General features: G+C 38.5%; 1 protein-coding gene across 5 annotated transcripts in view; it reads right to left on the bottom strand.

Moving 5' to 3' along the window:
• Positions 1-7,124: 7,124 nt before the first annotated feature.
• GLIS1 (GLIS family zinc finger 1) overlaps positions 7,125-27,718 on the bottom strand; it is a 231,279-nt gene continuing 210,685 nt past the window's right edge. For all 5 annotated transcript variants that reach the window (XM_081949644.1, XM_081949646.1, XM_081949645.1 and 2 more), the window contains 3 exons: positions 17,884-18,053; positions 11,002-11,169; positions 7,125-7,726 (listed from right to left, as the gene is read on the bottom strand). In XM_081949644.1, the coding sequence (XP_081805770.1) occupies positions 7,590-7,726; positions 11,002-11,169; positions 17,884-18,053 (475 nt within the window). In that variant the 3' untranslated portion in view covers positions 7,125-7,589. The remainder of the gene's footprint in view (positions 7,727-11,001; positions 11,170-17,883; positions 18,054-27,718) is intronic.

The following is a 27,718-nucleotide window of genomic DNA, read 5'->3' as shown; positions in this document are numbered from 1 at the left end:
CCATTAAAATATATCCACCGGGAGGTAAAAACTAAGAATGTGCCAGGCCAGCTAATCGAAACAGGTGAGTCTTTAATTTTTGACGGAAGGAACGGAAGTCAGTGGTAGTTCTAATGTCGGGGGGGAGGTCATTCCAGAGGGTTGGGCCCATCACAGAGAAGGTCCTACCCCTAGGCGTCGCCCGCTGGCACTGCCTAGTGGACGGCACCAGTAGTAGTCCCTCCCTGTGAGAGCGGATTGGTCGTAGGGATGTGTGCGGGAGGATACGATCCCGCAGGTAACTGGGTCCTGTGCCATGGAGCGCTTTAAAGATGGTAATCAATACCTTGAAACGCACCCGAAAAACCACAGGTAGCCAGTGCAGCTCGTGCAGGAGAGGTGTCACGTGGGAGTATCTTGAGCTCCCCATAATCACCCGCGCGGCTGCGTTCTGGACTAGCTGTAGTCTTTGGATGCGTCCCAAGGGAAGCCCCATGTAGAGGGCATTGCAGTAGTCCAGGCGAGACATCACCAGCGCATGAGTGACCGTGCGTAGGGCATCCCGGTCCAGTAGGGGGCGCAATTGACGCACCAGGCGAACCTGGTGGAACGCCCCCCTTGCCACGGCTGCCACATGGTCATCCATAGACAGCAGGGCATCTAGGAGGACATCCAAATTGCGCGCCCGCTCCACAGGGGGGAGTTGTTCACCCCCTATGGCCAGCGATGGAGTTAGCTGGCTGAACCGGAGTGCCAGTAGCCACAGCCACTCAGTCTTGGAGGGGTTGAGTTTGAGTCTGTTGTCCCCCATCCAGACCCCGACGGCTTCCAAACACCGGGACATCACTTCGACAGCCTCGTTGGGGTGATTTGGGGTTGAGATGTACAGCTGCGTATCATCAGCGTACAGATGGTATTCAACCCCAAAACCACGGATGATCTCCCCCAGCGGCTTCACATATGCGTTGAACAGGAGGGGCGAGAGGACCGACCCCTGCGGCACCCCACAAGAGAGTGGCCTCAGGGTCGACCTCTGCCCCCCTGTCAACACACATTGCGTCCGGTCAGAGAGGTAGGAGCCAAACCACCGTAGAACGGTGCCTCCGACTCCCATCCCCCCCAGCCGGCGCAATAGGATACCATGGTCGATGGTATCAAAAGCCGCTGAGAGGTCTAATAGGACCAGGATAGAGGAACAACCTCTATCTCTGGCCCTCCAGAGATGCCTCCTGTGTGTCCCCATTTAAGCAAAGGAGAGAAAAGTTATGATGGCACCTGACGTGTCATCACATGTTTGACATCCGTGGTTTAATGCAACATTTGCCTGTATGCACTTCTATTCAGTATATTTATTTGACATCATTCTCTTTTTACCCAGGTGTTTCTTTTGATTAATTCCCAAGCGGAGACTCATCACAACAGTGTGTAAAGACAAAGGAAGTTGTGAGTAGGGATGCCTGAATTATCTTCAGGAAATGGGACCAGGAAAATTGTTTTAAATCACTTTCCCCATTCTGTTTTCTCAGTACGAATCCCTTCTCTCCTCTTTTGACCTGATGTTTCTTTCAGAAGACAGGAGGTATAATTCAAATGGAAAGAGATTTCAGAGGGTAAATAAAAGATAGAAAAGAAAGTATGATGCAGTGGTGGGTTCCGGATCCCGTTGCAACTGGTACAGTGCAATGGAGTCCGGTGTCCACCACATGAATGTGCGCAGCGCGCGCATGGCGTCCTTACCTCTTGCGACGCCTCTGCGACACTCCAGCTGCTTGGCTCAGCGTCGCGGAGGCACCGTGCGCTCTGTGTGCGGAAGTGCCGAAGTGCTCAAATACAGGTAAGGAGCTCGGGAAGGAACTCTTCCCTCCGGAGCACTGTACTGGAACGGTACCCGGTGCTCCGGGCAGGAACCAGTATGCCTGTACCGGGGTGTACCGCCTGCAACCCACCACTGACATGATGGCACTTAGTTAGATGAGATCTCTTTTATTCCCGAGCTGCACAGAATATATTTTGGAGAAAGGGAGAATCCAGGCACTGCTTTGCATGATTTGTTCCTGAAAAGCCATTGGTTGTTAGATAGGTAGTCCTTGACCTGCAACCATTGTTTAGTGACCATTCAAAGTTACAACCTCACTGAAAAAAGTGACTTATGACTGCTTTTCACACTTATGATCGTTGCAGCATCCTCATGATCACAGGATCAAAACTTGGTGCTTGGCAACTGGCTTTTATTTATGATGGTTGCAGTGTCCCAGGGTCATGGGATCACCTTTTCTGACCTTTTGACAAGGAAATTAGGGGACTGGAGACTAAAACATATGAAGAACGGTTGCAGGAACTAGGTATATCTAGCTTAAGAGAAAGAAGGACTAGGGGAGACATGATAGCAGTGTTCCAATATCTCAGGGGTTGCCACAAAGAAGAGTCAAGCTATTCTCCAAGGCACCTGTGGACAGAACAAGAAGCAATGGGTGGAAACTAATCAAGGAGAGAAGCAACTTAGAACTGAGGAGAAATTTCCTGACAGTGAGGGCAATTAATCAGTGGAACAGCTTGCCTCCAGAAGTTGTGAATGCCCCAACACTGGAAGTCTTTAAGAAGATGTTGGATAGCCATTTGTCTGGAACGGTATAGGGTTTCCTGCCTAGGCAGGGGGTTGGACTAGAAGACCTCCAAGGTCCCTTCCAACTCTACTATTGTATTGTATTGTATTGTATTGTAAATCAATGGGGAAGCTAGGTTTACTTAACAACAGTGCTACTAACTTAACAACTGCAGCGGTTCACTTAACTATGGCAAGAAAGGTTGTAAAATGGAACAAACCCCACTTAACAACTGTCTTGCTTAGCAATGGAAATTTGGAGTTCAATTGTGGTCATAAGTCAAGGACTACCTGTATATCAGTAAAAGGCATGGGGCTTTTGTTTATAACTAGAATACTGGTTTTTTTTAAGAAAAAAACTAGGTTTAAATGGTATATTAAATTATGTATCACAAAGCAAATAATTGATTCAGGATGTTGAACAGATCCAACAAAACTGAGTAACATAAGGACTCTGATATTCTCCTAATTAACAACAGCTGGATCTACTATGTGGTTTAAATGTTCTTGCATAATCCGTATTTCTTTTTAAACAGAAACAAAGCTATTAATCATTAATATCTAATGAGGCAGGAAAATAAATGTTAAATGCTCAGAATAACACAAACCTGGATTGAAACAAACATCTATTTAAGCAGGTCAGATTAAATTGGGAAAGACTATAATCTTTTCCAATTTGCATCTTTTTAAATGGCCTCAAACTAATCAGATCTGAACCATATCTTTGGCTAGACATGCTTTAACAAATGTTTATCAGCAGAGAGTCTCTGTATGGCGTCCCAAAAACACTAGGAAAAGAAGCAACGGTGCCAGGGAAAAAAAGCTCTATTTGCACAAAGATGGAAAGATTCAACCTGACCCACAATAGAGGAATGGATGGTGAAGATGACAGACCTTACTGAGATGGCCAAATTGACAACTTTAATTAGAGACAGGACAAGCTTAAAGTTGATTGGAAATCCATTACTGACTTTTTGCGTGCAACAGAAAAATATGAAATTATGATGTACGATATGTCGAAACTTTTGGCTTAACTGGGCCACATTAAGTGAACAGGAATTGTCTTGGGCTGACAATAGAAAATGTGTAATTAATGTATATAAATCACATAATAATGTTAATGTTTACAATATTGTGCGGCCCCATTACCAGCTGTTGAGGACCGCATGTGACCTTCAGGCCACTGGTGGGAGATGCTTGATATAGTACTTTGATAATTAGAAAATAAACAAAATAGATAATTTGATGGTTATAATGTTGCAATCATAGACTAATTGGTCGATTTACATTTACAATTATAAAAAAATTGCAAGTCGCTTTACATTTTGTGCTTTTTAAAAATTTCTGCTCTTTTGAAAAAGCAGATAATTTTTTCTGCACCTGCCCTCAACAACTAACCTGTGATCTTTTTTTTTTTTTGAGAAAAGTTACACATAAGCAACCTCAACTGGTAAGGATTATTTCTAGTATTTCTTACATAAAGAGGTGGTTTCAAGGAAACTTAATAGTAAAAAAGATACTTGCATTGTTAGTAGTAGTATGTTTCAGAACTATCGTTATGTGCTTAAAAAGCTTAAAAAATAAGGCTTAATAAATGGCAATGAAAATCCAGAACTAGAAATTGGGACTTAATACAGGAATGCTAACATTTCCACGGGTGTTCACAATAGGCCATTCAGTGCAGGTTGTCCTCAATTTACAACCACAATTGAGCCCAAAATTTCTGTGGCTAAATGAAGCATTTATTAAATGAATTTTGCCCATTTTACGACCTTTCATGCCATAGTCGTTAAGAGAATCACTGCAGTTGTTAAGTTAGCAACCTGGTTGTTAAGTGAATCTGTCTTCCCCATTGACTTTGCTTATCAGGTTACAAAAGGTGTTCACCTGGGACACCATATCCGTCATAAGTATGAGCCAGTTGTCAAGTCACATGACTATAGGGAATACTGCAATGGTCATAAGTGTGAAAAACGGTCATAAGGCACTTTTTTCAGTGCGTTGTAACTTGAATCGGTCATTAAATGAACTGCTGTCAGTCAAGGACTATCTGTACTTTGATACTTGGGACTTCTGAGGGTATAATCGTATTTTTTCTTGCAGACAATTATGAAAATTACCTAAATTTGGGGGTGGGTAGGGAAGTGGCCACTAGAGGGTGATATTGGCATGGTTTAGTGAAATCTAAAATTGCTAGAGCCTACTTTTTTAACCAATGTAAATTCCAAGCTTAAAACATGATTTGATGATCATTTTTTCCCCCATCTTCTGTTCTGAATATGCATTACTTATACAGAGATGGATTTAAAAAGACATTTACCTTAAAAACAATAATACAAACACGAGTCCGTTTTATATAATCTGTGAAAAAAGAATGAGAAGGTATACTAATTGTGCCCTTGTAATTACATGCCCTCAATATTTGGGCAATTAGTGGTAATCGTTCACTAAATGGGAAATCGCCTATCTTTTGGGGTTTGTAAGCACATCTGGAACTTTTAAGAAAATATCATGGTGTGGCAATTTTGATTTTAAATGGCTTTTTATGAAATTAATGCCTGCATTGCAGAATGGCGTTTTTTTCTCTTTGTGAAGAATATCATCTCAAATATAAAACAGTATTTAATTTGAATGACAAACATATGAGAAAAGTTATGCACTTTAATCCCGCTGTTTAGAGTCAGAAAATTAAAAACCTGATGTTTTCAACTATTGCAAGAGCTTGGATGTCTAAATAGGCATACCAACCGAAGGATAGTGTAAAGAGACCAAGAGAAAAATCAAAAAATCTGCAAGAATCCAATCTTTAGTTAAGTTTTGACTGTGAATTTCCATCCAGTCAGCGTACGTTGTACTTACAACTTACACTCTTCCTGCAGGAAGACTCTTCTCTTATTAGGTTTTAGGAAGTGACTTAAAGGGGAATTGTTTAAGACAGTCCTTGATTCTTAAATGGCACCTTTTTTGACTGCTACTTTTGTGATTTTCATATTTTAGCAACAGCATTTAGACTTACACAACATTTCACGGTGCTTTATAGCCCTTGCTTTACCGGGTCACAGAGTTAGCATATTGCTCCCAAGAATCCGGCTCCTCCTTTTACCGACGACAGAACGATGGAAGGCTAAGTCAACCTTTTAACTGCTTTTTGTAAGTGCTTAATGCATTGTTTTAATCGCGTGATTGCACCCAACCAAGAATTTCTCAGTTTTGTGTAGTATTATTTGTGTGAGGAGACTGAATTAAAAACTTGAAAGAGTAATATTTTTAAAAGGCTCATGGTGATACCGTAGTAGCAACCAATATTGTATTATGAGGATTGGTGTTGGGGTGGGGGGTTGGATAAGTCGTTAAAAAAAAACTTATGCCACAAGTGCAATCCCAGGACTGATAAACTCTTTTCAACTACGATGGCAATTTTAGAGTTTCTATATCTGGGCTGCAAATCCAGACAACTTTTGGAATGCAGCAGAGAAGAATTTCTCTGCATCTCTCTGCTTCCATCTTGTAGTTATGTTGATTTTTGCAGTCCAGATATGGTAACCCTAGATCAGTGTTTCTCAACCTTGGCAACTTGAAGACGTCTGGACTTCAACTCCCAGAATTCCCCATGCTGGCTGGGGAATTCTGGGAGTTGAAGTCTGGACATCTTCAAGTTGGCAAGGTTGAGAAACACTGCCCTAAATAATAGTGGTGGAATTATTCCAAAGGTACCACACCCAAACTGGCTGTCAAATTGATGGTGCTCACTAGAGACATCTATTTCATATACAGGAAACTATCATTAAATGAAAGGTTTATCTAAGGATCCTAAATACTGTATACTGCAGATTTTAATTCTCTTTTATTGGAAAAAATTCTTCCAAACTTGTTTTTATGCTGCTGTCTCAAGTATGAGCCATACATTTCATCCTTTTTTTTCAGAAACACTTTTCAAAAGAATTTCTCATACTGATATTGATCATATGATGGGTTATCCTGCCATTGTCCTCAATTCTCCCTTCTTCTTAATCCTTATCAGATGATCCTGTACATTCCAACTATTATTGTGTTTTCCTTCTCATTTCTTTGGTTCACACCAGTGAGTCTCCACTTTCACTTCCCATCACACGGGTTACTATTAGCTTACTGCCACTTCTAAGACTCTTTATGAAGTCTTACACTTCATAACATAAAGTCATGTCTTTATGAAGCAGTGAAAATGATGTTATTAATTCTATTTTCTATTAAAGCTATTCATTTTGAGAAATGTGGTTGTGTTAAATTCTTGCAGCCAAAATAGCAACAGATTTAGTATAGCACATACCTTCTGGGACACTATTTTTTATACTTTTATGTTTCCCATAATAAGTCAATTACATTACTTTCATGCAGAACGAACACTGGAATGTCAAATGATAAATGGTTTGAATTACAGTATTTTGGAAAGAAGACAGAAATTGTTTGTAGAATTGTATGAGTTCTAAGTCAAAAGATAGTTCTCATTGACAGAATGAAGTAAAAAAAAAGGGAGAGCACACTAGTGTCCAATTTTTAATTCTTTCTTGTAAAATTGAAAATATAAAACCTGCTCAGCAAAGTGAAAACGCTTATGTACATGAGGTCTGTGAATTTTAAAGAAGTCCTTTTATAGTCAAGAAAACATCCCATGAATTAACTGTGATTAAAGGGACCAGCAGTCTTAAATTGAAAACATACTTCTTAAAAAAAATCTTTACAAGGATATTTTATAATTTAAATTTATATTTTACTCAAAAGGACTTACACATCAAGCAGTTTTAAATGGTCCTCCTTCTCCCTTAAGAGAATCAGTTTCAAAGTGCCACAACAAAGGAATAGATACCAACAATTACACAGTATATTCCTTTATAAAATAGATTGGTAAATGTGAGCAGTTGAACACATAAAAGGTTGCAGATTAAATACAGTCAAGGTAGGTCAACAACAATTCTGTAAATACAAAAGGCATTATAAGTATGGTAGACAAAGTAACAATTTAAGATAAGACTTAGGTATCTGTATAGATGGGAGGAATGTGATTTAAACAGTGATCAAAAGTGCCATTTTGGAAAAATCCATTATTCTCTTCAGTTCCATTGATAACTTCTTCCGATATGCACTCTGCTTCAGAAATGACTTCATAGCCTGGAAATATGATAAGCATATGAGACATAGTAACTATGAGGTAGCAAGAACAATCTGAATTGCAGACTCAGACTAAATATGATGCTCTACTGTAAGATTTTTTTCCCTTGTTTCTGTTTTTAATACAAAAAAGCCTCCTAAGTTGTTTAGCAAGGAAGGGGTAGAAGTTGCTTGACTTTTCTGCTTCTTTCCATCTGTCTACTGCAAATCTCCCTCCTTTCCTTTGGTTACCAGGAAGAAAGACGTTCAAAATAAATAAATAAACAGGTGTCCAACAGCTTGGTAGGCTGAAATGTTTGCTTCCCAGAATTCCCACTGCCATAACTAATTGTGATAGCTGGGAACTTTGAATATTGTACTCCCAAACACACCTGAAGGACATCAGATGAGAGATGCTGCCTTAGAACTTTAAAACTAATGGTTGCTTCAGTCTACACAGAGAACAGTGCTATAGCTTCTAGGAATGCGTAATTGATATTTCTTTCTACAGTGGCATTCAACATGTTCAGTAAACATTCAACTTAAATGTGGACATTTAAGTTGAATGCTTAATGTTCACATTTAAATGACCTTGGTAATAATCATTCTGAACTACTAAGGATTTGTCATACATCAAATAAGACGTCATACCAATAGAAACTGGTGACATTTTCTTATGTTCTGGATCAAGGCATGGAAACAGAAGCTTTCTAAAATGCAACTGTAGTGACTAGACTTTTGATTTTGTTGTTGTTCTTTAAGTCTCTGAAAAATAAGCAGTAACAGCAAAGCCTTGCTGTTGTTAGAAGACTGTCCTTTTTCAGTTTGGATTGTTTATTAGTGAACCGTTGCCTCTACATTTCACAACTTCATATAGCCCTGCAGCGTTACTTGTAACAATCAAACATTTCTGAGGAACAATGTCTGTTTCTCATTAAATTCCTTCTTTTGAAAGATCTAATTGTTAAATTTTCCCTTCCTTTATGCCAGTAGAAACCAAGCAAATACAGGTGAAACTCGAAAAATTAGAATATCGTGCAAAAGTTCACTTATTTCAGTAGTGCAACTTAAAAGGTGAAACTAATATATGAGATAAGACTCATTACATGCAAAGCAAGATAATTCAAGCTGTGATTTGTCATAATTGTGATGATTATGGCGTACAGCTCATGAAAACCCCAAATCCACCATCTCAGAAAATTAGAATATTACATGCAATCAATAAAACAAGGATTGTACATAGAACAATATCGGACCTCTGAAAAGTATAAGCATGCATATATACTTAGTACTTGGTTTGGGCCCCTTTTGCAGAAATTACTGCCTCAATGCGGCGTGGCATGGAAGTTATCAGCCAGTGGCACTGCTGAGGTGTTATGGAAGACCAGGATGCTTCAATAGCGGCCTTCAGCTCTTCTGCATTGTTCGGTTTCATGTCTTTCTCTTGGCAATGCCCCATAGATTCTCTATGGGGTTTAGGTCAGGCGAGTTTGTTTGCCAATCAAGCACAGTAATCCCACAGTCATTGAACCAGGTTTTGGTGCTTTTGGCAGTGAGGGCAGCTGGAAAATGAAGTCTTTTCTGATGAGAGCAACTTTTGCATCTCATTTGGAAACCAAGGACCCAGAGTATGGAGAAAGAATGGAGAGGCCAATCAAGCACAGTAATCCCACGGTCATTGAACCAGGTTTTGGTGCTTTTGGCAAAAGTTGCTCTCATCAGAAAAGAGGACTTTGGATCACTGTACTTCATTAAGACCAGAGTCAACACAGCCATCTACCAGGAGATTTTGGAGCACTTCATGCTTCCTTCCGCAGACGAGCTTTATGAGGATGCTGACTTCATTTTCCAGCTGCCCACACTGCCGCATTGAGGCAGTAATTTCTGCAAAAGGGGCCCAAACCAAGTACTGAGTACATATGCATGCTTATACTTTTCAGAGGTCCGATATTGTTCTATGTACAATCCTTGTTTTATTGATTGCATGTAATATTCTAATTTTCTGAGATGGTGAATTTGGGGTTTTCATGAGCTGTACGCCATAATCATCACAATTAGGACACATCACGGCTTGAACTATCTTGATTTGCATGTAATGACTCTTATCTCATATATTAGTTTCACCTTTTAAGTTGCATTACTGAAATAAATGAACTTTTGCACGATATTCTTTCGAGTTTCACCTGTACATACATACATACAGTACATACATGTATACATATATACATGCTTTTTTCTGTTTTTAAGAAGAGATTATAGTCTCCTGCTTCAGCAGAAGGTTGAAGCATAGCTGGCTGGGGAATTCTGGGAGTTGAAGTCCACAGGACTTAAAGTCGCCAAGGTTGGGAAACACTGGTTTAGAAGACCTCCAAGGTCCTTTCCAACTCTGTTATTCTGTTGTACTTAAGAATGTGCTGTAAAGGAGCTAAGAGTATCCACATTTTAATTGTAACATCTTATTCCTAGGCTACAATTCACAAGACATTTAATGATAGAATTATAGCCAAAAATGGTTGATACCAGATGCTCTAAAGTAAGCCAGTCAAGTACAGATGTGGGAAGGAGAGAAGGAGGAAAGGACACCTTTGAAGATAAAAGGTGAGGATGGAAAGTATGTGGTTCTGGGACTTTTTCCTGTTTGCCATAATTTCTAAACCATTTTTTCATTTTAGATCTTTAGGGAGAGATTCAAGTCCAGGAGAGATTCTAAGCAGATAGCTACTGAAGTGAGAGCCACTGAACTAGGAGCCTGATTAACTTCAGTGCTGGAAAGCATTAAAAATTCCACATGGATACATTTGAAAATAAATTTAAGCACTCTTCTCTTTTTAGAAACTTTTACCATTCAAATTATCAACAGTATTTAGTTAAAGGAATATCCTAGACCAGGAATGGGAGACCTTTTTGTCGTCGCACATGCAACAGAGTGCATGCGCCCGCACTCATAATGCAATGTGCATGCAAACCTCCCCCATGCTCCCCCTCCTCCCACATGCGCCCCATACACACACACCGTTTTGGCTTCCAGGTTGGTGCAGGAGGCCTTCCAGGCCCAAAACAGGGAACAGAGAGAAGTCACCCTTCACTCACATACTCTAAAATACATGTATTTGTTGCAACCTCAAATAAAGCCCCTATTGTTTAGAAGGATACAATTAAAGAACTGCAGTTTAGAATTGGGGGGGGGGGGAATGTGACTTATCTTGTGTCTAAAATTTAAGATCCTCTACCTGTTAATGTTTTTGTAAGGGGGAAAGTCCAACAAAAATGGTAGGAATACAGTCTAAATCCATTACCTGTTGAAGATACAGGTGCACTGAGTATGTGATATCCATTTTGTCGCAGAGGGTTACAGCAATGAGATTCCCCTGATAGCACATCATTACTGAAAGATGAGTCCATTGTTCTGTAGCAATCTCCATAGTGGAAGCAATTTTGTATAGAGTGAAAGCTACCTTGGTAACCTGCAAACAGAGATCGTTCAGACATTTAGAAGAATGCAACCTGCTTCCTCCTTCTGAAACTGACACTCATTCAATAACTGATGCTAAGCAAAATGCTAAGCAAAAGTCTGGAATCTGGCAAACACCCATTACCCGATTTGGTTTAACAGGGCTGCAAATAAATCAAGCATATATTGCCCTTGATCAGCCCTAATGGGTCACAATTGCCTAGTAAAGTTTTTAGCTACATGAACAGGGATGTTTTTACTCCATTAATACCAAATGTTTTTCTGTCTTGCGGAGCAATGATGTTTCAGGCCAGGATTATCTAATATAGTCAGCGTCATCTCTGTTGGCCCTCTATTTTTTTTTATAATGGAACAGCAATTTTGCTTTCAAATTATTTCTCTTTTTAACAGCGCTTTCCCTAAATTACTGCACTTCATCCAATATTATTTGAAGTTAAGGCTCACAGACTCTCATATTTACCATAACTATTATCTTCTCAGTTTGTATGGTTCTAATTTTTACCTATTGTTAGCATTTGCAGTCATAGTGGACTGTTTAAAAGGTCCAACACAGAAACTGAACAGCATGTTTGGCAGTTACAATAGCTGGGTTATAAATTGGCTTTGCCAATTACAGTGTTTTAGAGTGATTACAAGTTACGCTGTGGAGAAAGGACAATCCAATGAAACCTTTTTGTTGTTGTTGTTTTATGATAGCATGTCTACAGTGAGATTTTTGTACAGAGGTATCTACCCCTTAAAAGAATATTCCTTTTGCATTGAAGGAATTTTTGGGGGTTTTGTTTCTTTTTATTTTCAGGCTATCCAAGCAACTTCCCTTGATTGTTCTTGTCCTGAAAACATAGCTCCCAACCTACTGTAAGAACAATCCAATTTGGTTAACTCTTCACGTTAACTCTCCCTCTGTCTTCAGAATTAATACCAATGATGAGTGATGTCACAGTACAGAAGTGAGCTTTCAAATGGGCCTTGCCTGCACTTAACCTAGTTATTTCCATCGACAAAGAACTTTTTGTTTTTGTTATTCCCTTTGTTTTTAACTGTTCACAATTTGTTGCGCCTATGTGCCAAGTACCTTTCAAAACGTAACAGATGGTAACAGTAGGAGCTTAAAGTGAGGTTCATATCCTATAACTATAGTGCAATGAATTACCCCGTGTGGTTTTGTACAAAAATCTTAGGAGATTTCTAAAAGATCCACATTTAAACTCCAAAGGGGCTAAAATATGTGAACCATTCCCTTAAACTGTGTACAATAAAATGTCTATCCTCTGCCACATTTCCTTGCAAAGAAAATTCACAAAACATTTCTATTTGTGTTAAGAAATGTAGTACATTTTGGCAGACATAGCTAAGCTGACATTCACACTGCCACCAGCACCAGGTCCACCACATGGATTGCAGGCATTCCTTCAGGTTCTCAGATTTAAATCAAATCTGTGGCAGCTAATTTCTAAAGAAGAATTTCCTAAACATGCTGTCGGTTTAAATGATCACTGTTAAATGTTTTACGTGGAATTAAATATAGAAATACAACAGTTAATAAAGGAATCAACCATGGTCCAAACATAACATTCAGTTATAATTTTGCAATATGTGATACATAAAAAAGCTGCATTCAACCACATCATAAAGTATGCTGGGTGCTCCTATTTCCCTCAAGCCTCAGCCAAAAAATCTGAAGCACTTTTAAACGAATGATATAATGAGTAAATGTATTGGAATATGCCTCCTAAATGCCAATTCGTTTGTGTCATTCCTTTTAATGTATGAATATAAATAAGTCAAACTCATCAAATTATATAAAGTTTCTATGCAAATATGAAAGATATAAATAGATGTACTATTTTATTTGATTGCCAAAATTCTTTCAATTTATAATAATTTCCATCTGGATCTTACTGCAGCTGAAGTCATAAATTCTACTGGAGTTTTGTTCTCACCCATTGTCTATGCATTCATATCCCTAACATGTCCAAAGATAGTTTGTTTGAGTTACTATACCAAAAACAGAGTAGAAATACAAATATGCCTTTTCATTTACAATGACTTTATAATTGATTTTGCAGTTGGATGAGTGTTCCTTAAAATTTGTGGGCTTAAATTGAGTATGTACGTCTACTGGCAGACGTTGATTAAAAATGCATTCAGCTTAAGAACTGGATCTGAAATTATTAACAGAAACAGAGTGACATTACCACAAATGGCATTTAAAATAACACGTTGGTGTTTGTCTGAGTTGACAATTACTACTTTAAAAAAAACCCTGTGACACAGAACAATTAGGGAAGTGCTGTCTTCTTCAAAAGCATCAATTCAGGCATTTTTTTTCTTTCGTTACACTCACAAGCAACTAAATTTTATCCTTGACTTTCCTTGTTTACTAGCTTTTAGTGATGCAGGTGCCTTCTCAAACCTGCACCTTTCAAATGTGTTGGAGATCATTTCTATTATCACAACGAATCTGTTGGATTGGTAAACCTGCGTATCTCTAAACTGCCAGATTGAGATAATGAATTTTGTTTATTTATTTTTTTAGGTTTCGTTTATTATAGCAACAAATAATGTGTTGCAACAACTTCCATTTTCTTTTTTATATATAGCTTAGTTAGCTTTTCATTGACAAAATGTAGTTTATTAATGTGTTATTAATGTGTTATAGCCTTAGGCTTTCAAATTTGGATATATCAAAAGCTTGAATTACCTTACCAAAACAAAGGCAAAGCTTTTCAAACCTGCTTTCATTCTTTCAATGGGCAAGTGGGGAAAAGAAATAAAAGTTCTTGCAGGTTGCAGTTGGAAAAGAAGCTTTAAGACTGTCCTCAATTAAAAGTACAGCCACAATTGAAACCATAATTAGTGTTGTTGAGAGAAGCAGACGTTAAGTGAGATGCTACATGACTGCTTTGCTTAATAACCACAATTCTGGCACTCCTGGATTGTAGTTGTTAAGCAGATGTCTGGGTTGTTAAGCAGACAAAGTCCCAGGTAAGGAATATGGGGCGAATCAGGGAGGTGGGGGAGATCTTAGGAGGCTCCACTCTGGTGCTGATAAAGCTCCTTGCAAGCAGGATTTTCAGCATTAGACCAGCGAGACATTCATGCATGGCCTATGCTGGATCTCCCAAAGTCACTTGCACCTGCTTGAGGCAGCCCGTGCTCTTTACATTACTACTCCCTCTCTGCACTGGCATCTGCTGCAATTCAAGCAGACAATTGCTGAGAAACAATGGGAATTCACTGAAATAGGTTTGCAAAGCAGCCTTGTCTTCCAGCAAAGTAACAGAGAATTGCTGTTTCCAAAAGCCCAGCTGGTACTACCGTGTAGCACTAGCTCCTCTCCATCTCCCTCTTTCTTTTCATCCCCTCATTTTGTCCTTGCCCTCTGGCTGTTCTCACTCTCTCTTCTTCCTCCCTTCTTCCATCCTTTATTCTGCTCTTTCACTCACTCTTACCCCTTCTCTCTTTTACACATGCACGATCTCCTTCTCCCCATTCCTGAAGAGATTCCTAGAGGAACAAGCAGACTTCCTTTGGCCTGATTTCCTGAGGGTTAAAACTGTCGTCCTAGAGAAGTGGATCTGTCTCCTCCCTCAAAATCCACTTGATGGACTTGCTTCCTCTCTAGGAATCTTCTTGTGGAACTGCTTCCTCTATGGAATTCGCTTTCCCCCCCCTGCTCCCTCCTGTTCTGCTATGTCATTCTTGCTATCCAGGCCAAAGGCACAGGTGCTCTTCCAGGGGGAGACGGGAGTTGGTATTTCAGCCACTCCTAAGCAATTGCACGTATGGAGATTTAGTGTCCTTGGATTTTGGCAGGTGCCTGAATGGACAGGTAGCAGTAATGTAAGGAGCAAGAACTGCCTCTGGCAGGCAGAAGGAAGCGCTTGGCATAGAAAATTTGATATAGCATTTTTTCCAAGGCTTTCATCGCTTTGAAAGATTGTTACGCTATAGATCGCTGAGGACTACCTGTAAATCAAAACAATCTGAAATCTTTCCATTTCTTAGCTTTCTGCAAGTTTAGCTCTAATCTGGTGCTGAAAGGTTTCTTTCTGAAAGAAGGTGAACTGGTTATTAGTATATTTTCTCCAAAAATTGATTGTTGATTTTGTAAAGTTTCCCCCCCCCCCCCCCACACACAAGAACAAAGATAAATCAAAGGTTAAGAACTAGCTGTATTTCCAGCCACAATTTAACTACTGGATCAATATAGTAATGTCGTTTCTTACATGCTAATTTTATGGTATACTCAATCAAATTCTCTGGCACACTGAACACTTGTTATATACTGAATTAAAATATTCTTGGCTGGTTAATAGCTCAGGACCTCATGCACCTACTCCCCTATTTTAGCTAATACCTTGTATAGACCTATCCAACAGTTACTAAATCTATCCAAAAGCAGGCTAAAAAGCAGGTTCACAAAAACAAAAATTGGGAAATGCTATACTTGAACAACAATTTAGCCAACAACAGCCAGCCAGCCAGCAGTGGTCAACTGTAGCAATCAAGAAAACATCCTTTAAAAACTGAAGACATCACTAGTTGTTTGCTCTTTCATTATTTTTCCTCCTCAGCATGTAAGCAGCTATTGCATTTGAATGTGTCAAAATGTGTACTTCATTTGCACTACATTATCTCACGAAGAGTGGCTACTTCTTTCCAGTAAAAATGCTCTATTTTTATTACAAAATAGAAAGTACATTTTCCATTTACTACAGTCTATTATACCAATGAGAGGGGTGAGGTTAAGGTGCTGGGCTTGTCAGCTGGAAAGTCGACAGCCCAGATTCGAGACCTAAGTAATGCGCGATGAAGTGAGCTCCTGTTATTTGCCCCAGGTAGAGTAGATTAATAAGTACCACTTCGGTGGGGAGGTAACAGTGTTCTGTGCCCCTCGACATATAGTCATGCTGGCCACATGATCATAGAAACATCTTCGTACATGACTGGACAAGGGAAATCTTTACTTTTTCCTTTATTATGCCAATGACTCTATGTATACTATTTCTGCTTCATGCGAAAATGTAAAATATTTGTCATATTACTTTCTAAAGCATGACGTTAATGATCCAAATGGTTCCCTCTAACCCAGTGGTCGGCAAGCCGCGGCTCGCGAGCCACATGTGGCTCTTTACACATTTTAATGCGGCTCTTCTGTGTGCCGGGCACCCGCTCCCCTCCCTCCTCTCGGGCACTTCAAAACAAGCGCCCCTTTCCCTTTTTTCTTTTCGACCCACAATGATTAGGGAGGATCCTGAAGTCAGGCGGGGACGAGAAGCGAGGAGGCAGAAAAAGAAACGGAGGCTAAGGAGCTTCCCCCCCGCCCCCTCCCAGCAAAAATCTAACCGGGGAGCCGGGCGGGCAGTAGCAAATTAGCCGATCACGCTGCGTGATCGGCTAATTTGCTACTGCCCGCCCGGCTCCCCGGTTAGATTTTTGCTGGGAGGGGGCGGGGGGGAAGCTCCTTGGCCTCCGTCTTTTTTTCTCCCTCCTCGCTTCTTGGGGCTCCACCAATGGGGGAGCAAGGCCCGCCCAGCGCCAGGCTTTGGGCTAACACAGAGGTCTGCAAAGTTGGCTGTTTTAAGACTGGTGGATTTCAATTCTCAGAATTCTGGGAGTTGAAGTCCACCAGTCTTAAGAGCCAATTTTGCAGATCCCTGGGCTAATATGATTGATGCCCTTGGTGGACTTCAATTCTCAGAATTCTGGGAGTTGAAGTCCACAAGTCCTCAAGCTGTCAGGTTTGAAGACCCTGGGTTTTTTTTTCTAAAGGGTTGGGGGTGCGAGGGTCTTGCAACTTGACAGCTTTAAGACTTGCATGCTTCAATGCTAGAGTTCCTGAGCCAACATGACTGGAGGAGGAATTCTGGGAGTTGAAGTCCACAAGTCTTCAAGATGTCAGGTTTGAAGACCCTGGGTTTTTTTTCTAAAGGGTTGGGGGTGCAAGGGTCTTGCAACTTGACAGCTTTAAGACTTGCATGCTTCAATGCTAGAGTTCCTGAGCCAACATGACTGGAGGAGGAATTCTGGGAGTTGAAGTCCACAAGTCTTAAAGCTGTCAGGTTTGAAGACCCCTGGGGTTTTTTTTCTAAAGGGTTAGGAGTGCAAGGGTCTTGCAACTTGACAGCTTTAAGACTTGCGTGCTTCAAATGCCAGAGTTTATTGAAACTAAAAACAGTGTACCATCCTATGTATTTTCGGTTTTAAAAATGTGGCTCTCAAAATAAATTTCAATCGTGGTTTTGGCGAGATTTGGCTCAGTTGAAAAAAAAGGTTGCCCACCACTGCTCTAACCTGATGCTCATCAGCATGACTGGCATCTCCAAAAATTGGAGCGCAGCTCCCATAATCAGACAAAGCTCATAGTATTTGGGATTATATCCAAGTTGCTGTCGAATGCCAAATTTCATTTCAAATTAGGCATTATGAGAAACACAGAGGATCCGCAGAAAACAGTAAGCACATGTGTCTTTCCTGCTTATGATGATAATATAACAAGCTATATAGTCTAAAGTCATTACATTTCACATGTCCCTATTTTTTATCCAGATATAAAATGGCAAAGATAATAATAATGTCAAGGCACGGTATAACTTTCAGTATACTTTGGTTAATTTGGCTCAGAGAGTGGATTAGTGTACGCGTTTTACATTTCTTTATGCATGGTGCATCCGTCTCTAAATATTCAGTATGGGATTACCTTGTGGCCCCTGCTGCGTAGATTGGTTTGGAAACGGCACATATAATTTATTTGCTGAGAAATGATGCCCGTTTGGAGACTGGCTATGTGATGGTGATGAGCTATGTTTCTGAAGGAGGGAAGGAGCTACTACAGCTTTCAGTGGACTAGCAAGAGCATTTGGAACAATCCTGGAAAGAGAGAAGAAGAAAAAAGATCAGTTGGCTTTCATCTCATCTTTGGTGCTCCATAAATGACAGCTTTTTTAAAAAAATAATAATTATAAGTGGATTGAAAAGTACAGGATAACTAAAAAATTCTTCCATAAAGCATTGACTTGAACATATTCCAGGAGACACATATATAGAGATTACCATTTTAATGACATATTTCTAGCAGCACTGCATTTTTATTGGGTAAAATAAAGTTAATTATATTTTATTTTGTTGTAATTCTCTCCGTGTGGAATTCAAAGGTATCATCTATATATAATCCATTAAACCATTATTTCTCTTTTCATATTCTTCAAGTGGCTCAGCATGTGCCTAATGCTGTTCTTCATATAGAAGCTATTTAAAGTTGAAGCCTATATATATAGGCTTAATGTCTTCAAATTTTGACTAAGGCTTGTTTTTCCCCCTAGTTTTATTCCAACAGGTGTCAGTTGACGGCTTTATCTTGAAGTAAAAAAAAAAGGCTTGGAGCAGAAGCCTTTATCATTATGGCTACTCTCATGCACAAAGGATACAGGTCCTCGACTCACAACAGCAATTAGGATCCAGATTCTGGTCTTAAGTCAGCCACCCACATTACTGGAATCAATTTTCTCACCATTTTTATAATGGTCATTAAGTGAATCACATAGTTGCTAAGATACTCGTAAGTGAGAAGCCATTCTCCCAAACGGGCGTTTTTGGTAATAACAAGCAAAAAAATGTTGAGCATGGAGGGTGTGGTATGACATTTTGCAACAGCCAGAAGTGCTTTGAATGCCATAACTCCAAACGGTCATTAAACGACTAGCTGTATGTCAAGGACTACCTGAAATTGGGGTATGATTTGATCAGGAAGAATCTCAGGCAACAAATCTTTGCTATGGAGCATCAAATTGAGCATAAGTCTTATTTTTACTGATTTTTTTATTAGGCAACCAACTTTGATAAGCCTTCTAGACAACTTAATCTGATCACCACCAAATTCCAAAGAGTTTTGATGGTCATACACTGTAATGCCTTGGAAACTGTTTCTGGGAAAAGACACAAAATCTCATATTGTAAGCACATTTGTTACAGTACATTAGGAATCACTGAAACAATACCTCCCCCCTTTCAATAAGAACCCATGGTTCTTATTATCTACAACACAAATGCTCAATATCTAAGTTGTAGTGACTTTTTTACATTTCAAATATGTTTTAGCTGATCAGGATAATTATATTATCTTGTAATGTTACCTAGTAGTAGTAGTAGTAGTAGTAGTAGTAGTAGTAGTAGTAGTAGCAGCAATAATAGTAATAATAATAATGTTTTTTTTATTATTGCCCTTTCATTTATCTGTTTCTAACTATATTTACATTTTTTTTTCATTTAAGCCTTAGTGTTAATACAGATAGTCCTAAACTTACAACAGTACATTTAGTGACGGTTCAAAGTTACTACACTGAAAAAAGTGACTTGTAACCATTTTTCACACTTAACAGCCTTTGCAGCATCTTCATGGTCATGCGATCAAAATTGAGAAACTTGCCAACTGACTCATATTTATGACGGTTGCAATGTCCTAGGGTCATGTAATTTATCTTTTGCATCCATCTGACAAGCAAAGTCAATGGGGGAGTTGTTAAGATTCACTTAACAACCATATTATTAATTTAACTACTGTCGTGATTCACTTAACAATTGTGGTAAGAAAGGCTGCAAATGGAGCAAAATTCACTTAACAAATGTCTCACTTAGAAACAGAAGTTTTGGGCTCACTTGTGGTCACAGGTCGAGGACTACCTGTAGTTTCAGTGCTCAAAGTAGTTTACCTAAGCTAAGAAAATATAACATTGCTGGCTGTGTTCAATTTATCTTCTATTTAAAATAACATAAATGAAAGAAAAAAATAATTAAAACAAAATTCCATTTGGTTTTAATTATTTTATTTTACCTTCCCTTTATTTTATGTCCATGTTTTTGAATATGATCCACAACTGAAGTAAAGTTCTTTGACTTTAACTAATAATTTTATAAAAACAAAGGCTTTCCTCCATTCACATAGGGAAAAAAAGTACTGTATATCTGAACTCTAGCAAGTATACTTAGCACTATTGTAATAAGAGGCTCAGGACTATTACAGGAGGGCCAGAGGTGGGTTTCTTCCAGTTCGCCGAATAAGTAGTAACTCGGCCGGACATATGACTGTACTGGTTCTATTCTCGGTGGCGCCATCTTGATTTTCTGTTCTGCACATGCACAAACAATCTTCATTGAAAAAATGTAATTCCCCCCCCCCTTTTAAATGTTGTGCGCATGCGCAGACCTTTTTAAGTGCAAATACACATGCGCAAATTTTTTGGGGTGCCGAACCGGTAGTAATGCCAGGAGGAACCCACCCCTGAAGAGGGCATACATGGAACAAAACAAACTGAAATGGCCTTATACTGGATATAAGTTGTTTACAGGGCAGGAAACAATGGGAGAAAGTCAAGGCTGGCTGATGGGAGGCAGGGAGAGCAGAGGAGGCCTCAAAAAGAATGGGGGTGGGGCAAGACAACACAAGAAACACTCACTATACATCACTTCATTTCTGATTTCCTATATTAGCCTGTGAACCGGTTACCAATTTAAGATTTTATGAACTCTATACACTTAATAGCTGTGGCTAATAGTGAGCCTCTTTTTGTCTTTCAAATGGATTAGAAACCAGTGTAAAACATTTCATTTCCTGGGATCATTGCAGTTAGCAACAGGCGTATTTCAGATCCACACAAACGGAAACATCTTGGATTTTATCCCTGTCTTTGTCTGACTTGAAATGGTTCAGCAGAGCTTATGGAATAGTTTGTTCTGGTTTGAAACAAAACAGATTCTCCATTTCATGCACATCACAAGATCCTACGTTTGCGCAACCACACTCTCCAAAGGATTTTTTTTGTGCTGCACACACTGCTACATACGCAAGAACCATTCAATATGCTCAGAAACAAGGAAAATACTGTGTTGTGCATGCCTTCCCATGGTTGAAATGTTTAGTGCCTCCAATATTTGAATGGCTATATGAAAGTTTGTTGTCATGCAGGATGCCACTGCCAACCTAAATCCTATGCACAATACAACAATCCCAGATTGTTGCAGAGGTTACACATTAATATAGCACGGTAAATCCTTCAAAAGGGCAGAAAAAACTAAGCCATCATTATTTTATGATTTAATAGAGGTTTATTTGTAACTCAGTTTCCTTACCAGTAAAAGAGAGGAGAAAGATAAATAGAGGTGGAGGTGATGATCATGAGGATTGGAAGAAGGCTATTCAAATATTTAAACTTGTCACTATGATCCGGGATCTCATGAAGAGGCATTCCCCTAGCCACCAAATTAGCTTTGAAGGCTTTCTTCCCTCCTTACACCTGTTGCCCTTCAGAATGGATCTACATTTCTTTTGAATGGAATAGAATAGAGTAGAATTCTTTATTGGCCAAGTGTCATTTGACACACAAGGAATTTGTCTCCGGTGCATAAGCTCCTAATGTACTTACAAACCACCAAGTAAGATAATCATAAGATACCAATAGGAGAAGGTAGTAGGAAAGATGAGAAGGATAATAGCAATACAGCCGTAAGACAGTGCTATGGGAATTAGATGTTTAGCAGAATGATGGCACAAGGGGAAAAAACCTGTCTCTGAATTGTTTTGGCATTCAATGCTCTCTAGTGGCATCCCAAGGGGAGGAGTTGAAACAGTTTATGTCCAGGGTGTGAGGGGTCTGCAGATATTTTCTCAGCCCTCTTTCTGACCCGTGCAGTAGATAGGTCCCCTCAATGGAAGGCAGGCTTTTATTATTTTTGAGTGATGGCTCTGCAGCGTTAGAGGATAAAATGTGTTTTTGTAGAAACCACTTGGGCAATTATCATTTATGCAGATGTCAGTGGCGGAAGAAAAAGAGAAACCTTCTGCACAATAGCATTTCCCTCTCTATAAAGGCTGCAATGGGTGAAGGTCATTGTGATCTATATTACTGGAAATCCAGGGGTCAGAAGTCCACAACGGAGTCCCAAAATTTTGTTGCTAAGCGAGACAGTTGTTAAGTGAGCTTTGTCCCATTTTATGATCTTTCTTGCTACAATTGTTAAGTGAATCACCACAATTGTTAAGTTAGTAACGTGATTGTTGAGTGAATCTGGCTCCTTCATTGACTTCGCTTGTCAGACGGTCACAAAATAGGCTCACATGACCTTGGAACACTGCAACTGTCATAAATATGAGTCAGTTGCCAAGCACCTGAATTTTGACCACGTGACCATGGGGATACTGCAGTGGTCGTAAGTGTAAAAACTGGTCGTAAGTCGCGTTTTTCAATGACCTTGTAACTCTGAACAGCCACTAAACAAACTGTTGTAAGTCGAAGACTACCTGTATATATATCTTCATATGTTGTTATAAGTATGTTGTACTTTTTATTTTTTGCAGCATATTTTACTGCTGGAGTTTTAAAATGCAGCCAAGAGTCTGCATAAATCTGCTGTATGCAAATGTCATAATAAAATAAAAAATATGTATGCAAGCCCCAAAATGTGTACTCACACATGTGTGCGCGTGCACGCACATAGATTTTAAGGTATGTGATTTTCACGCTTTGCTACCAAGTTGGTCCCTTTTAATCTGTTCCTGACAACAGAAAATACAACACAGCCTGCGTAATTGGTAACTACTTTGAAAGGATATAAAATTGAATGACAAAAATCTACTTCTCTTTTACTTATACTTGGGGGTAAAAGACAACCACAACAGAGACATGGATGTTTCCAATATGAACGCTGCCTCACTTTGTTGTTGTTTAGAAATAAAAGCTTTGACAGTGAGATTCTTCTCTTAAGACAATGGATCTCAATATTTCTTTCATCCATCGCAGCAGAAAGAAGATCAGATCCATCTGTACTTTATCTCAAATAAATTCCTGTAGGGCTTGTGATGTGGTGCTTGCCTGTAACTTCAAACCACTTTATCAAGTAGTGTGGTTACTTACTAAATGCTAACACAAAAGAAAAACAATAGTCCTATAAAATAGTAGAAAAGAATAGCAAATCCGTGTACTGTGTTTCATCACATACTGGTATGTTACACATTCATGTGTGTTTGATGTAATATGAACAATCTATTGCGGCAAAAGCTTATTTTGGTGAAGGGAATATGCACCATACAGTATCTCATACTACAACTTTGCAAAGAATCCAAACAATGTTATTGTGTATCCCAATCAGCATATAGACAAAACCACTAAATTAACAACAAAGCAATGGTTTCTAACATATGGCTTGATCTAACTTAATTAATATGGTCCCAGCAATTGTGGTGGAGAATCTGTTTTATAAGAAGCACACACAAAATGTAGAAGGATACACATCCTATTGTGCATATGCTTTGGAAGCACACAGGTGAACATTTACATTCAATCCAAACTCATGAGAAATCAATTCCTAAAACACAGGATGCTAGAAGAACTGAAGAAGGTTCTTGGATGAGAAGCAAAATGTTTTCAAGGAAAAAAATCAAGCCAATCTGGTTTCCTTTTGAAAAGCACCTTTGGGACAACCATGACCTGAATGACTGAGAGAGGCCAGAAGAAAATCACAGGGTCTGAAATTATCACATAAAGTCAAGCCCATTATCCGATAAATACCACATTTTTCAGAGTATAAGACACACCTTTTCCCCTCAAAAAAGAGGCCTTAAAATCTGGGTGCGTCTTATACACTGAATACAGCATTTTTTGCCTCCTGAAACTCCGCCCCCTTTACCAAAATGGCAGGGCATAGTTTTCAGAAGGCTTTCAGAGAGCTCCTTGGGGCTGGAGAGGGCAGAAATGAGCGAAAAACCACCCATTTTTTGCTTCCCCAGCCCCCAGCCGCACTCTGTAAGCTTCCTAAAGGCTATCCATGCCCTTTTTTGGACAAAAAACAGGCAAAAACGGGTCATTTTATGCTTGTTTTTGGCCCCACTCCCCAAGAGCACTCTAAAAGCCTAAGGGCTATTCATGCCCTTTTTTTTGAAAAAAAAAAAACAGACCCGTTTTCGCAAAAAACAGGTTGTTTTGGGGAGGTTTGTAGAGTGAAAAAAAATGTTTTTCCTCTTCAAAACCTTGCTATGTCTTATACTCTGGTGCGTCTTATACTCCGAAAAATACGGTAACCAAAAGTCACTGGTCATTTGAAAACTAGTTTATAACTAATATTCACGTTAGTCTGTATTTCTATAAGACATGAATTGATAAGAAACAGTTGATGAGCAATTTTGGAGCCACTTATACATCCAGCCCACAGCTAGTTTGCCAATCAGCATGTCAAGGACACATTGTCAAATCATCCTTCCCTGGCAATTGTAAACAAACATTCCTCTTTGTCTTCAGCTGGTTCCTAGGATTGTCTACTTAGTCATATGAAAAGTATCATTCAGAAAACAAACATTACAGTATAAAAATGAAAATTATCAAGAGGCTTAATGTATCTTGAGTAACGTTATCCCCTGGCATATCAGTTTTTACTTCAGATTTCTGTAATGAACAAACTGAATGAACATTTTCACAAAATATTAGTGTTATCTTGAGCCTCTTAGATGAAACATTATTACAATCAATCAATCCTGAAGAAAAGTCTCTATACTCTATAGTATTGGCATATGATAGCACCTGCCAGATAGTTATTTCTGAACAGTTTTTATAACTGTGATGCCTTGTGGAAGATTACATTACAATGTAAGGAATTGTTAGGGCTTAGTGAAAGGGACATGGCAAATGTCTCTGAAGGGGCCCTCCCTAATTTCTTTGGCTGTAAGGGTGACAGGAGCAAAATGTATTGATGTCAGTATGTAAGGTAGTTCATGACCAGATGGATTAATTTTACTTTATTGTAAGTTTACATTAACAATGTTTGATCGAGGATTCAGAAGTTAAGTATTATCTGTTTTGATTGTTTTGTCAATCATCTCACTGAACTCTTCAACATTTTTTTTCCAGATCTTTACGGGTAGTTCTTGACTTACGACCACAATTGAGCCCAAATCTATGTTTCTAAATGAAACATTTGTTAAGTGAGTTTTGCCACATTTTACGATCTTTCTTGCCCCAGTATTAAGTGAATCATCCCCGTTGTTAAGTTAGCCACACCGTTGTTAAGTGAATCTGGCTTCCCCATTGACTTTGATTGTCAGAAGCTGTTCACATGACCCTGGAACACCATAACTGTTGCAATATGAGCTAGTTGTCAAATCACATGGCTATAGGGATACTGCAACAGTTGTTAGTGTGAAAAATAGTCATAAGTCATTTTTTTCAGTGCCACTGTAACTTTGAATAGTCACTAAATGAGCTGTTGTAAGTTGAGGACTTCCTGTACTCTCTGTAAACTGCCAAGAATTTTACTTAGCTGAGCGGTTAAGACATATCAAGCAAGCAAGCAAGCAACATTTACTCCACCTCTTCCTCCAATTTTTAGGTAAAACAATGTTCTATGAACAAGCAGTATACAGATAATTAAGAGTCTACTTTGTAAGCGATGAAATGTAAATCACATGAATTATAAAAACTTTAATGCAGCTATAGACTCTAGATATCAAAGGTAAGTGTAAAAAAAGTAAGAAAAAAGACCAGGAAAGGAGAGAAAAAAACCCCACACCTTAACACTGATTTTCATCTCTTCCTTTAATATTAAAAATGAAGTGCAAAGCTCTCCTAATTAGGTTTCTGTAGAATGCTTGGTTTCTTTCTATGCATTTTGTTTCTAGGTATAGCCTTAGGGGAATTTCTGTCAACATAAGCTCGGAAATAGTCTTACCGTAGACCTTCTAGAGAGAAAAAGAAAAAAAATCTGAAGTTTGGTGAACTTTACTACTAATCAGTCCCAGGTGCCTTTGCCTCGTTTTACAGAATATGCAGCATTCCTTTTAATAGCATGTTACTAAATCAGTCTTTGTCATTTTCTCTTCCAAATATTCTACTTTTTTTTTTTTCATTACATTACTGTAAGAAACAAACATACTATTGGGTTGTATCATATTACAACTGGAGTTCACACCCTGGACAGTCAATGTCTCTGGTAGTTCCCCCCACATCATTTTTATGGTCATAGATTTAGTTGGACCAAAATCTATCTGTTTGCCTCTCTTTGTCTTATTGTCTGTCTTTCTATCTCTCTCTGTCTCTTCCTTCCTCCATCCCTTACTTTCTTTCTCTCTTTTGAATTCAATGACTCAAAAACTGGATTTTCTCCTATTCTGGAGTGGGAAGTTAAGAGTCAAAATTGGTGCTTAAGAATCTTGTTTCATTCCTTATTATACCTCATTATCTGAACTGTCTTACCTTCATGACATCATCCCCTTCAGCTGGAAGCAAAAATAAACTAGACAAAACAAGTGATTCTCCCTCGTGAATGTGAAGAAAAGGCTCAATGCTCCAGAAGTTAGGCACACCGATATAGTCACACATTTTGCAGAAATATTTATTTTTCTAAAGTTTTATTTTGTTCTTTTTTTAATAGTATCAAAACAAAAGGAGGTCCAAACTTGGTTTCTAAACCTGCCAGTCATAGTAATCTTCTTTTTAATTAGACATTGTAACATCAAATCGGATATCCAGTATTAAGCATAATCAACTGTGAACATTCTAAACTAAGATAAGCAATGTTGATTTAATATTTGTGGTTTCGGGAGGGCAGGTTTCATCTGCACATTAGATAAATTTCAGAACTTTTCAACAATGCATACAATTGGATGTTCAAGAGAGCATAGGGTATTTTGAGTTTGGAAAGTTCTGCTCTGAGAAGAAGTTGGTTTGTATCAGCCTTCTCTTACTTTGCTTATTAGGTTACAAGTCAGAAAAATAATTAAGCTGTTGGAAATTATCAAAGACATACGGGTAGTCAAGACAATGAAGGATATCAGATTTGGGAAGGCTAGCTAGATCAGATATTTTGACCCTTAGAGCCACACAGGATGGATTTTATAATACCTGTAACATGATTTTTATATATATATATATATATATATATATATATATATATATATATATATATATATATATATATATATATATATATATATATATATATATATATATATATATATTTATATTTATATTTATATTTATATTTATATATTTATATATTTATAACAGTAGTTACACTGGCTAACATTACATTACACAGATTAATCTACATTTTCACTATGAAAATCATTCAGCTTTTCACCAGTAATTGCTATTATTAATTAAAATTACTTTATACAACACAATAAATACACTGTGCATGCATGTTATCTTATTTATTTTTAATGTTTTTGAGAAGAGAGCTTAGCTTATAAAAAAAACAACATTCTACCAGAAAAATCATTATTTATAAAACTTCAGACTTCTTATATCAAACTTCATAACCGCCCATCTCCCTCCTATAGGGTTACATAATGTTATATTTTAGTGAGGCACGAGTTACACTCTGCCAGACAAAAGATAAAAAGTTTTCCCAAATGTTAACATAACTCTAGGCCAAATCCTATTTTAAGTATTCATTTTTTCCTCACTGATTGCAAGATTGCTCCTCAATGTTCACAGAAATAAAAAAGAATTCCCATGTGTTTTGAATTTAAAAGATGATTCCATACTGTGTCA

Source organism: Natrix helvetica (genome assembly GCF_964273705.1).
Source record: "Natrix helvetica genome assembly, chromosome: 3".
Classification (NCBI taxonomy): Eukaryota; Metazoa; Chordata; class Lepidosauria; order Squamata; family Natricidae; genus Natrix; species Natrix helvetica.
Note: the sequence above shows the minus strand (reverse complement) of the source record. Positions and strands in the feature narration are given on the sequence as shown.